The following is a 13,537-nucleotide window of genomic DNA, read 5'->3' as shown; positions in this document are numbered from 1 at the left end:
TCTGATGTATCAGAATTTTTGATTGATGTATCTGATTTTTTTTATTACACAGCCTAAGCTTAGGAAATATTATTTTTTTTCTATTTCCACACCAAAGTGAATTTATATAGTTTGCATGGTGATTCTTAGTTCTCTTTATGAATCTTCACTCTTTTGGGATATTTAGTGACTTTCAGTAAAATCAATAAGCTGCCTTTCCTTCATGGACACACATAATTTTATTTGAAACTTAAATCTGAAAATCATATATATATATGTATATATATATATGTGTGTGTATATATATATGTGTATATATATATATATATATTATAATCTGTGTAAATGGTTCCTCTGAAAATTGAAAGCTGAAGCTCTTTCTTATTCAGCATATTTTTGTAGGATGCTGTGTTTATTACAGGAATTTTACATCAGTAGCAGAGCTTAATATGTATCACTTAAAATGCATAATCTTTGCAGGTATGGGGGGGAAAAATGCTAATTTCACTCTTTACTATGTTTCCAGGTCGAAGGTTATTGCTGGAGGATAAACCATTTCTCACTATGTAGTTTCACCTTGTTTAATTGATTTGAATTTGAATTTATATTCCATGTTAAATAATGAACCATGTATTAATAATTAAGAAGGTTAAGTACAAATGGGAAGCAGTTAATTAAATATTTAATAAAGCACATTGTATTAGCCAGTATTGTAATCAATATATTAGATTTTAGGTGATCCATTTTAGATGGTCATTATACTTTACTAGTTATAGTTAAAATTCTCATTGAAAACTCAATATACAATTTATAGGCCAGGATACATGCAGCCTTAGCAAATGACCATTTTTTTTCCATAAATATCAGCAAAACATGGACATAAAAGATGAATTCAATTGAACTGTTAGAGCAATAAGGGTCACTGCCATGTACTCTGTCACACCCATGTTCATTAAGCTGAAAAAAGAGTTTGCAGGAGGTCTGGGGGCTTGGTTTTGTTGTGTGGTTTTGTTTTTTTTTTTTTCTTCTTTTTGTGTGAAATCTCTTTCTGTGGAAAACAGTAATTATTGAAGCTGAACTTTTCACAGGAGCATTGCCTTTAGACCATGTCTTGGGTATGATTAATACAAGATTGAGGTTCTAGTCAGAATAACAATGAGGTAACCAAATGAAAGATTAATGTGCTTTATTTGGGGGCTATTGTTTGTGAGGGAAAGATTCACTTCACAAGAGTAGATAATGAGACAGGAATTACCAGAGGCTGACTCTCTTGCCCTGACACTTCCTCCATTTCCTCTCTCCCTCACCAACTTTCTTTGGCCATCTTTAATAATGTTTTCTTGACTTGTTGAATTCAGGTGCAAAATCCTCAAACCTCATCCTATCATTTGGATTTCATGAGAAGTATTTTTTTCTGATTAAATTCAAATTAAAACCACGGCTGTTAGGATATAAACTGTGTTCACTGGAATGGAAGCAGAGCTGATTCTTGCAAGCTGCCCCGCACAATCTGGCAAGCCTAGGTAGCACAGGTAGATGTGATTTCCCTCATGCCTGTTGATTCCTCAGTCAGAACATCTGGAGGATCAATCTTCCTCTGATTTCTCACAAGCAAAGCAAGCTCTGTACATGCAGCAGAAAATTAGAGAGTGGTGTGTCCTACTTGTTCTTTGAATTAAAAGGTTCCAAGGCTAAAATTTAAGTAACTCTTTTGGGTTTTTAATTTATTGAGACATATACAAGAAGTAAAATATTTATAGGGAGCTCCTCCCAAAGGCATTTTATTATTAAACCAAAAAGCTAAAGTATATTATAGCAGCACTCATTTAGGGTTTCTACATCCAAGCTTCTTCCTCCTGACCTTATTAAAGTAACCCAGTTTACACTAACTACTATTCCCCCCTCCCTTTTTTATTGTTAATGACATTTCTGTTCTCCTCATATGGTGGAGACCTCTAAATGATGTTACTCAAGTGGCCACTTTTGGTCACCAGGGTAATTCCGGACGATAATTTCCCCACATTACGCTTGAATTCCTGCTTAGATTTAGTACCACATTTAGCAAATACACATGGGCACAACGTGATGTGGGGGCCTGACCTATTCCTTAGGAACTACTGGCTGAGGGGGGAGTTGGGGTTGTCATCTCCATCACTCTGGTGGGTTCCTGCTGAGCAGAGAGCGCTGGAGGTGCCCTGGGAGCTGCTTAACACGAAATGCTTCAGTAAACGAGAGGCACTTCTGGATGCTGACAGAACAGTGTTGGCACTGCAAGCCATGTATTCATATATGTGCTGTGTTGTGAAAATATGAAAAATAGCTCAGCAATGGCATAATTATGGGCAATTTGCTTAATTGCTTGCTAATTGTTGCTTGCTTTATTATGAAACAAGAGTGCTCTAAATGTAACACTGGATGGTTTGCATCCAAAATGTGTCAGATTCAAAACTGGCTTTTCATGAAGACTTCAGCTACATGGCTTTAAGATTCAAGCACTCTGTATTCTGTGGTTTAACGTTTTTCTCTTTTTTTTTTTTTTTTTTTTAATTGGTTTGGAAATTTTCCTTGCACTCTTTCTATGCCCCTATACTTGCATTGGTATAGTGCAGTCTGGTGGGTTCTGAACTTCTAATGAATCTGAGCACTTTGCTAATGAATGCATTTATAAATATATTTTTATCGTTGCTTTTTCAACCAGTATATCCAGATATGAGCAGAGGGTTAGACCACAAGTCCTTTCCAGCCTGATCTCTGTGATTCTGTACTACAAGTGATGACTTTCATGGCAGAGTGAGGAAAGAACCAGCTTTCTCAATGTTCTCTTAGTAGTACACGTCTCTTTCAAGGCTGGAGGGAAAGGTTAGACAGGAAAATGTGCTGTCTATACACCAGGTATGTGCTTCAATGATCTTACAGGTCTTTTCCAACCAAAATGAGTCCATAATTGTAACTTTTCAACATTCTGAGACTGCTGGTAACATACTCACACCAACAACCTATCTAGCTTTGTGAATTTTCCATGAGAAACAGTCTTAAAACTGGAACATGATATTAAGCTGGAAATGCCAAAGTATTGTGCCACATTTTGTAGACTGAGAAGGAGAGTAGCACTGTCGAGATCTTTGGTTTTCATCTCCAAAGAGCAAAGAGGAGAATTAACATTTTTACTTAGCACTCCCACTCAGACTTTATAACCATAGGAAGTCCCTGGTCAAAACAAATAAACATACCTTTTTTTAGGTATTTTTTGCATCTGTTTGTATTGAAGGATAGCTATCTGGCAAGGCTGAAATTCCACATTTTCTTGAGTGAATGTAAATATTCTTGAAAACTGTTTTGAACTATAAATGATGAGACTGTGGAACAATGCAGAAAGTCTTTTAACTGTTGTGCTTTTAGTTATATTTGAAAGTTCTGATTTAAACATTTCTTAAGAGCTGGCAGATACTAAAATTTTTTTTAGTTCTGCAGACAATTTAAAAAAAAAGCATTCCTAAAACAACCTGCAGTTCAAATCAAAGTGGTAAACTCACATGTGCATGAGTGTGATCTATTATAGAATTAAAAATTCTCTTTTGTATTATTTGTATGTCATGTTTGAAGAGTCTCCATCTAGTATGGAAAAAATATCTAAAATTGAGGGTTTATAACTCAGTGAAGTAAGAAATTAGTAAGACTGATAGAAGTTCAATGGAATGTACTCTTTATTCATAATATGTGGGGAATATGCAAACTCCTATTTCCATTTATAAACCTGTCATGTCTTGTGTGAGAAGATGGTACCAGACACTGAATTTCACTTGCAAGAACCATCATTTCTTCTGAAAATATTCAGAGACAGCTGGAACTTTCTCTTCCTTGATGGGTAGAGGCAGGTGTCAGAGGTGTTTCCTTCCCCTGATTACTTATCAGACTATGCAGAATAATCACCTGCACTACTACTTTGGAATGAGAGGGAAACTTTCAGAATATTTGATTGTCACCCACATTTAGAATGACTTGCAAAGAAACAAAATAGAAGGAATCTTAAAGTGTAGCAGGCAGAAGGTGCCCTGGTAAATTTGCCAAGCCTCTGATACACAACCACTTGAACACTGAGCTTCACATCTCCCACAAGGGTGGCTGGAATGATATGTAAGGAAAATGGAGAATGAGTTTGACAAAAAGGAGATCTAATTCATGGCCTGGAAGAGCAGGCAAAAAAAGGTAATGCTGGGAGAATATCCATATAGAAATTTTCCTGCAGTTTGTTCTAGTTTGAGTTATTTTCCAAGAGTCTTTGCTTTGTGGGTGGGGAAAGTTGTTTGTTTGTTTGACTTAGAAAAGGGTTTTTCAAAGTTCAGAAAAACTGTGTATTTTACATGGTATTAACCATAAGCACTGATGAAAAGCTTACTCTGACAACAGTATTGAAATGAGATTGAAAGAAAGATTATGACTTCTACAAAAGGTAAACAACCCTGCATTGGCAGACTTTTGTATAAAAAGACCCCCCAGCTTTAAACCAAAATAATTTGTATTCATATCTTAGGATTGTGTCCAGGATAATTAGAAAGCTTTGGGGTTTTTGTTCTTGTGGAGTTTTTTTGTTTGTGTTTTCTTTTTGTTTTTGTTTTATATAAAACTAAAACTCAGATTAAAATATCTCTTTCTTAATAGAATAAGCAAGACTGTAACTTTAACAATACTCCTATTGTTAACATGATAACGTGTTCCAAGTCTCCAGGTAGTCTGGCAACACGTGGCACAAAATTACTGTCCTGATCTTTGAAATGGTGTGGAGACTGTTTTACATGTGACCTTTTTTCTTCCACAGTTGCCTTGGCCAATGTTAAATGTTAGATTTTTATTGTCAAATGCTTCCTTTTGCTGCTTTAGCTTTGTGTGCTCTCTAACTGTAGTTTGAGAAAAATGGTACAGTAGAAGTGTTGTAACAAGTTGCTGTGAAGAGCTCAAAACAAATAAGTATTATTTCCTAATAAATGTGTGTTTCAACTTTTAACTGAATTAATAGCATTTTAAGGGTTTTTTCTAATTAATGCAAAAAGATCCGTTTCTCTACAAAATGGGGATAACTCCACACTGTCAAGGTTGTACCTGATTTCAGTGGATTGACTTCATCAGAATAGTAGCAAACCTGGATAATTAAAGAGCTTAAAAGACTTGTATATACTTAAATTTATGTCTCTAATAGCAGATAGTAGGACACAGAAAGATTAGACTAATCTACCAATAGAAACTTTTCTTTTTTTGCAGTAACTATTGCCTCCACTGAATTATTTCCATATTTATGTCTCCTACTGCCCATCAAAACTGGATTAGTATTGCAACAGCAAGGTACGAAAGCTTTGTCAGGATTAAACTGAAAAATACTTAGGCAAAATGATTGAGGACATGTTGAAATGCCAGCAATACACCAAAATAACATTTATAAACAATCACTCCTCTAACTGACACGTACAGCATCCTGAAGGAGAAATAATCAAGAACAGAGCATTCATGATATAACAAGCAACCAGCTGTCTTCTTAAACATGGTAGACTTAAAAAAAAAAAATGTATCCTAGTTTGGACAGCAATATTATATATTTCAATGCCTGAAGGAAAAACTTAATTCCTTTGTATTGAGATGTAACATAGAAACGAATGTTTGTGCTCTGCAGCTTTACACAGATTTCAACATGCAAAATATTTGTTAAAACAGAAATGCAGCATCTGTTTAAACATAAAGCTCAGAAGGTGGGAGGCTCCTACTCAGCACTCTCACTGCTATAAGTAATTTTAGTGGCATTCCTTCTCCAGTGCTTATGAGCCAGAATCCCATTTTAAATGCTATTTTCATTAAGACAGGTATTAAAAGTATGTATGTATCTTCAGTTGGGAAGTTTTATGAAGAAAACACAAGGAAATATCCAATCAGATATTCTTCTGCTCTTCTGATGTATTTAACCATGTACACAGGAAGAGAGTATAAAATTAACACTTGCAATATTAAAACTATTTTGAGGAATCATGTGTAGAAATTTAATTCCATTAATTTTTAATTTACCTACCATGGTAAAGCCCCAATTTAAATTAAACAGATCAAGAATATTTATGTATTATAAATGAACATCTTTCAGATTTAGTAGTATACTTTGCCTTTGAACAAATTAAAATTTCTGTAATCCTTTTTCAAGGGCACAAACCTTGCATCTACTGAAGAAATCTGGTTTGATTACTAGCAAAATATAGAGGCTACATCTGCTTTTGCTAGCACTCTTGGATTTTTCAAGGTGACCAGTACTGAATGCATGGAGAAATCAATTCTCTTTAAAATAGCTGTTACGCTCTCTCATTCTTATAACTCTTGAGTGCATCTTTGAGGCCAGGGGACCATCTTTGGCTAGTGCCCAATTTAGGGTTTTTTGCCTTAAGCAAAGGAAAACAATAAAAAATTCCAGTTTTAAGGGTATACTAAAAAATCAAAGTTCTTTTCTTTCAAGTAATTCTATGCAAATATCTAGAATAATGGCATTAAATTTTTATAAAGTTTTTAGCTTTATTAGAGAAATGACAATTGCAAGGAATGAAAATATTATTTTAGGTAAGTGACTCGTCCAGAGGACATGGTCAAGTTGTGCCAGTGGAGGTTTAGACTGGACATTAGGAGAAAAAATTTCTTCACTGAAGAGGTCAGCAAGCATTGGAAGAGGCTGCTCAGGGAGGTGGTGGATTCATCATCTTGGCAGTGTTCAAAAAGCATGTGGATGTGGCACTTGGAGGTTTTTTTAGTGCTGAATGGGGTGGTGCTGGGTTAGTGGTTTAACTCACTGGTCTTAGAATTGTTTTCCACTCTGAGCAGTTGTATGATTCTAGAAAATCGAGTGTATAAGGGCTTATTATAAAGCTTTAATAATGGTGTGAACTGTGACAAGACTGTGGGCCTCAACAACTGAACCTTCACTGATGCTCTACACCTGGAGGCCTTTTCTCCCAAAATGTGGCCATCATTGTAGGACAGGAATTGTTTTGTTTAGGAGGCCTTTTCCTCCCAAAATATGGCCATCATTGTAGGACAGGAATTGCTTTGTTGAGGAGTCCTTTTCCTCCCAAAATGTGGCCATCCATGTAGGACAGGAATTGCTTTGTTGACCTTGATTCCCTCTGGGCGTCTGTCCTCACACCCCTGACAGTGTCCTGTGTTTTTCCACCCTCCCAGCTATCGAAGTGAACCTGCAGAAAGCTCTGGCCGAAGCCTCTGAGAACTGCACGCAGGAGTGCCTCATCCTCGGCCACTCCGACAACTGCTGGATGCCGCCGGCCCTGACGCAGTTCCAGCAGCCCAACACCTCCTTGCCATCGTTTGGCTTCCAGCAAGGCTGGGGCCGAGGAGCCAGACCCGAGGGACGTCACACTCTCGGGAGGCCCCTGCCAAAGGACGACAGTGACAAAGGCCAGGGAGGGCCCAGGCCCCAGTTCTACAACACCTGCGAAAGACATTGCGCCGGCGAGGATCCCGTCAAGGTCATCCCCCTGGCAAACTTCGCCGCGTCCCACCCAGCGCCGGGGGCTGGCAGCAGCGCCACGTTTATACACGAGCACCAGCTGTGAATGCAAATCTGACAAATCCCGAATTCCAGGCTTTAAGTGTGACTGTGTATAGTCACGGCCTAGCGCCGCTCCTCGGGCGCGTGCAAACTCTTTAGGCTTGTGAATATTTGTGTATATAGAATCCTAAAGCTGAAACAGAAAATCTAACTCCTTAGGACCTGGTTGAAAGGTGTTTACCATAGTTCTTGGTAAAATCCAGAAAATGGGGAGGAGAACCCACAACCCAGAAAGAATCAGAAGAAGAACGAAATGCTGTTAATTTTCTTATATGGGCCATGTAGTGCAAATATCTGCCAGCACTTCTTTCTCCCTTTGAAGGCAATTCCTTAGTACAGTTTGGGGAATATTGCAGTCTAAAAATAGCTTACTCAAATTTTTCTTCGTTGTTATAATTTATAGCATATTCATAGATTTCAACTTCCATTTGCTTAGCATTAGAGATCAAGTGAGCAATTTCTCATTTGATTGCTTGACATAATAGAATTAATAAGATCCTAAAATCTAATTCTTCAGAAGGATGGTATATCTTCCCACCAAAATTTATCTTTTATATAATTAAGAAGAGGAATGTACGTGACAACTGATTTTTATTTTAATTTTTTTGGCTCAATGTACAGGTATTTATTCTCTGAAAGAATGCAATAGATGAAATAGAAAGCTCTCAACTAGGCTTTTTTGTGTGAAATAAACAACGTGACAGTGAGAGGTATCCAAGATTAAAAATGGAAAAAAATAACAAACAACTTTTTTTAACTTCCAAGATTTTCCTTTCTATAATAATTCAAGGAACAATATGATACTAATTATGTTTTTTAAGCCATAAGTCTATTTCTCTCTTTTTTTTTTTTCTTTTTTCCATTTTGCAGAGCTTGCTTGGCTACTGTTCCTGTTAGTTGAAAATTACATGGGCACTGCTGAAAACAGTAGGAAGTGGGGTAGTTTTTTTGGCTGATGTGATGTCGTGGCAGCAAGCTACCAGTGTTTTAAAGAATATTTAATAGTGATGTGTACGGCTTTTTTTTCAGCTATATTCACCTATTGTAAGTATCCAGTAAAAGTTTAACTATCATATTAGTTACTTCATCACAAACCTGTTAGATTAAGAAGTACTTGTCATTGTGGATTAGTTGTTAGAGAATGACTGATAGTGCTCAGCAAAGAAAGAAGGACCTAGGTAATGGAAGTTGGATTAATATAAACAACCCCTAATCATATTATTTGAAAAACTCTCAAGGTGATTCTCTTTAAAGAGGAAGGATTTTTTTTTCCAGTGTTCTGTGTACTGGAGAATATATTCTCTTGGTAAATTCCACAGTGGATGAAAAGGAGATTCCTTCTTAGATGAAAAAAACATATTTTCTCTAGTATTTCCTTCTAGTACTTTGTTGGTCCTTAGCCATTTCATCATTTGCAGTATGTACATACCAAGAAATTTTTCCTTTTAGAAAATGCATAACTTTTTTGTTTTATTGCTACATTAAGTGAGACAATCGAAGCTGTATGGAGGGGAAAAACAGTGTGTGAATATTTCCTATGGGTAGAACTCAATGTAGGCTTCATAATGTAACTTAAATCTGTAATTTATAAACAAAACTGTGTGTAAAAATGCTGTAATATTAGCTGCTTGTAAAATTTACAGAAGTTCAAGTTGTTGAGGGTTTCCAATGAATGCTAAAAGAGCTTCTCTTATGTGCCCAGCAGGTATAAGTAGCTTTATATATCGCTGTCCCCACTGTAAATCTATTCAAACACATTTAGATTTTATGTGCAAAATAAAAATAAAAAAAAAAAAGCTTCACTTTTAACCTACTGATAGGGTTTAATTAATGGACATCAGATTATCTAATGGTGTACTTCTTTTGCTTTCTTTTTTTTTTTTTAAAGTAGTTTTCAATAACATTTAGAAAAGATGTGGCACACTGGCTTCCAGTTGCATGTAAATCCTGGAAAAGAAAAACACAATCCTTTGGGTACTGACACATATCATTTCCAATTCTGGGACAATTAAAAAATTGACAAATGAATTAATACCTAATGTATACAAAGCCCTTTGTTATTTGCTTTGGAGACATCAGGAGGAGATAATTCACCAGTTATTTTCAGGGATATGCAAAAAATGAGCTTATCTGTAGTTTACACAGATTTACCAAACATACTAATTGTGCAAATTTAGAATAATGCTGGCAGTAATTCCTCCTAGTGTAAGCAGAGGTATTTAGTTTTTATTGCAGATGCTGTTGTACCAAATGTTTACAGAATTGGCAGCTCCATTGGAAAACTCTCCTTTTCTTTTTTGTTTTTTCACCTGCGACAGTTCTTTTGGGGATGAAAATTGTAACTGAAATTTCCTGGCAAAGAATTCATTTCTACAATTTTAGGAAAATTGTATAAATTTTTATAGGAAAAGGTGAAGGACCCAGAATTAGTGTTTTTTTTTTTTCATTGGCAGGGAAAATAAACCTAAAAAACTTCACTTAATTTAAATATTATGGGGTTACTTTAGTTTTTTTTTTTTTTTTCCCTAAGGTAGAGAAGCACTTAACCATCCCCCTTCCCTGGAAAACAAACAAACAAAAACCCAACAAAACACCTAAACCAAACAACAATAAAAAATAATTTAAAAAAAAGCATTATAAAAATGAGTCTGATTATAAGTATTAAACATTATATCCATGGAAATGTGTTTGTTATTCTAAAATTCAAACAGGATACAGAACAATTACTTGTAAATACACATTCTATCAGGAGATAAATTGTTCCCTAATTTTTGTTTATTATATCTCTAAAATATAAAAATACACGTGAGGCAACATTTTTCTGAGTAGCATGTCAGTATCCAGAGGAATAATGTTACTAGAAACTCGTTACACATCTTGCCATATATATAAATAATTTATCTAGTACATAGACTGTATATTTTTGTGTATTTTTTTTTTCTTTTTTAGTCATTTAACTTATTTTATCTTACTTGTGTGAATTTGTGGAGAAAACAATTCTATATACAATATACAGTAAATTGCTAGTTACATGATTAGATTTGTTCCATACGGTGTAACAATAAAGGAAAACCTTTGCCTTCAAAGTGATGTGTCACACAGTCGACTCCAGATTATTCTCCCTCCAAACTCATGCTTGTTGCACTCGTGAGTATTGCAAAAAGGAATATTTCCACATTGTAAAGCAGCCAATGCTAAAATAACAAACAAACAAACAAAAACTGTTAAAAGAAAGAATTGAGTCAAACTGTTTGAAGTAAAAGATGCTGTTTCTTGGTTTTCCTGAGCTGGGCTGCAATCTGAAGTGTAACTTAATTTTAGGAATAATTAAGCATGTGTGCTTGGCCAGGCAGAGCCTGCAGAGCGCCTGCTCTGGCGGGTGGGAGCTGGCCGGATGCAGGTCATTTAGCTAATTAGCATGGCAATGAGCCCGTGCTAATAGGACCTGGGGTTTATGAATGACAGCTCGACACAGCATCAGCCCTGTGGTGCTGAGCCTTGGCATCCCCGACCCTGGATCTGCTCAGGATTTTCCTCAGAGAAGGGAACCTTGGCTCTGTTGTACCCCGAGCAAGCTGTAATCCAAGGGGAGCCCAAAGCCACCACTATTCCCCTGCTCCCAGCACGGCCCAGCCTAAATATTTCCACTGGTAGAGGTTGATTGGCTCAAGGTTGTTGGAGTCAAGCTGAGGTCTTAAAGTTGGAAAATTTAAGCTTGGCTTTTTGGTTTCTCACGTTTTCCTTTTGCAGGTTGAATACCGACCTTTAATCAATGCTAAGCAATTAAATGATCACGCTGCAGTTTACTACCCTGATTTAGCCGGGTAAATAAACGGGAAGGAATTGGTTTGTGCAGACACAAAGTAAGGTTGAAGGCAAAGATTTTGTTTGGTATACATAGGAAAATTGTGTATAACTTATGTTATCCCTAGTGAAGAAAGAGATTGACAATTTCTTGTAAATATTTGAGTTTGTATTTCTGGGAAATCTCCCTGCTCTGTGGCATACTACAGGATCTGAGAGTGAGCAGTGTATGTCTGTGTATTGAAACAGCCCTAACCACACTCTACAAATAATGCAGCTGGACACCGTGTACCACAGTCCAGCAGCATTTAAAGTCCAGTCAATTTGCAGTAGTTCTATTTCAGGTTTCTGTACAGCATGTTGTCTTGTTAATTACAATGCTTATTAATAAACTAGATCCACGAAAGCAGTTTTCTCCTTTGCACTGTTTTCTTTGGGTTTCTGAAACATAAGTTCTTTAAAAGTATTTCCCCAGCTACACTTTTCTCCCATTTTCAAGTGGGAGCTTTCCAAATTTCCTTTTACTGGGAAGCCCCAAACTGTCAGAAAGTCAAGAAAATTTAACTTTATTTGCAGTTGCTTCATGCATCCGAGTAGAAGGCTTCTGGTAAGCAATAAAAATATTCACACAATGTGTACAGCAATTGAGCTTTATATGCTCAAAAATATCTTCCATTTCTGTGCCATTTCTCTTTGTACCAAGCTCCCCCTTTGTACTATGCCTCTGATACATTTACTTATAGAAAATCATTATGAGCTGGAGGCAGGAGAGTTTATGGTGTTTGCTTTGTTAGAAAATAAGCTATTTCTAATTGAGAGAACATGGTTAATGAGTTGTTGTTGAGCTAAAGGGATTATCCTCTCACCATGAATGCGATATAAAGAAATAACCATCAAACGAGGAACTAATGAAACAACATTTTATGCATTTTTGTATCTTATTTTAGTCCATATTTAAAGAGCAGCTCTTGTTGGCCTGACACTAAGGCAGTAATATCTTATTCTTTGATGCAGTTATGGCTTTTATGTCTGCAGGACCCTTTCAAGCAGGAAAATATTATTTATTTTGGCATCAGAACTGTGCACGAGTATATTCCCTTACAGCCAATAACTGCTGACACATCAGTTGCTAGGCTAGTTAATATATTCAACCTCTAAATTAAGAAAATGGGTGAAAATGTATGGAGCTGAAGGGCTTCCCTGGTTTGGATGAAGTTGGCAATATTTTGCAGGCCTACCTTGGGAGGCAAGGAAAGTGCAGAATTTCAGAGATCCGGCCAGACAAGAACAGAGCAGTGTGTAGCACCTGAAGAAGTGCAGAATTTTGTCAGTGGTGTCCCTGCAGAGCTGCAGGGGAATTGCAGAATTGTGCTCCCATCGTTCTGTTTTCCTCCCTGCAGGGAGCACCTGGAGCCCTGCTCTGGCAAGATGGAAATTCCTGGATCCCAGGGATTTGCTGGCCAGCCCTACAAAATGCAATGTTTTCACCAAAGTGTTCAAAAAACATCTCTTGCCTGTAGGAAAGGCTTCAACTCCTGCTAGGTAATTTGGGCAGAGGTAAGGGCTTGCTGGAATGTGCACATGGATTTCTTTAAAATAGAACATTTGTTTCCCAGCAGCAGACAGTTTTGGAGATGTGCTGCCCATATGATATTTTAGCATTTTTGTCTTTTCCCCAGGTTTTTCCAGGTGTGGCCTTAGGGCTGAGCTGCAGTTGGAGCAGTCCTGAGTCTGCTCCTCCTCAGAAGTGCCATGTGCCAAGCAGAAGAGGAAAGGAGCAAGAAGGTGCTTCCTGCAGCAGCCAGAAAACAGCTCTCCTCCCTTGAGTGATCATGAAAGTCGTATTTTAAGAAGGTACTTATAGGTTCTACTTCCAAATAAGTCTTTCTCCAAGATGTATCCTTTGTGTCCTGGTCCTTGCATTCCTATTCCAGTATGAACACGTGGCATGTCTGATGACTACAGTGGCACTAATAATGTATTTCCACTTTTATTTGTATTATTTTCATGATGTAGATGTCTTTTGTTGGTGCTAATTGAATGCTTAGAGCTAAAGTAGAGGTGTTTAGGATGTCACAGGTAGGTCTTCCTATTTAATTCAGAGCAGAAATCAAAATCTGTAGGTCCATGCATTCTGCTTTTCACTATGGAATTGGTGCTACCTCT

At 36.9% G+C, this 13,537-nt stretch overlaps 1 protein-coding gene and 1 long non-coding RNA gene across 5 annotated transcripts in view; one reads left to right on the top strand and one right to left on the bottom strand.

Annotated features, from left to right (window-relative positions):
• PCDH11X (protocadherin 11 X-linked) overlaps positions 1 to 8,577 on the top strand; it is a 426,351-nt gene extending 417,774 nt beyond the window's left edge. For 3 of the 4 annotated variants that reach the window (XM_068204553.1, XM_068204552.1, XM_068204562.1), the window contains one exon: positions 7,180 to 8,577. In XM_068204553.1, the coding sequence (XP_068060654.1) occupies positions 7,180 to 7,571 (392 nt within the window). In that variant the 3' untranslated portion in view covers positions 7,572 to 8,577. The remainder of the gene's footprint in view (positions 1 to 7,179) is intronic. The other variant, XM_068204559.1, reaches the window with a different exon arrangement.
• Positions 4,611 to 7,266, bottom strand: LOC137482308 (uncharacterized). Its single transcript, XR_011003997.1, has 2 exons — positions 7,114 to 7,266; positions 4,611 to 4,920 (listed from the first exon to the last, which is right to left on the bottom strand). It is a non-coding gene; the product is annotated as an uncharacterized lncRNA (long non-coding RNA).
• Positions 8,578 to 13,537: the final 4,960 nt, after the last annotated feature.

The sequence above is a fragment of the Anomalospiza imberbis genome, chromosome 14, assembly GCF_031753505.1.
Source record: "Anomalospiza imberbis isolate Cuckoo-Finch-1a 21T00152 chromosome 14, ASM3175350v1, whole genome shotgun sequence".
Lineage (NCBI taxonomy): Eukaryota > Metazoa > Chordata > Aves > Passeriformes > Viduidae > Anomalospiza > Anomalospiza imberbis.
This window is presented reverse-complemented; position numbering and strand designations above follow the sequence as displayed.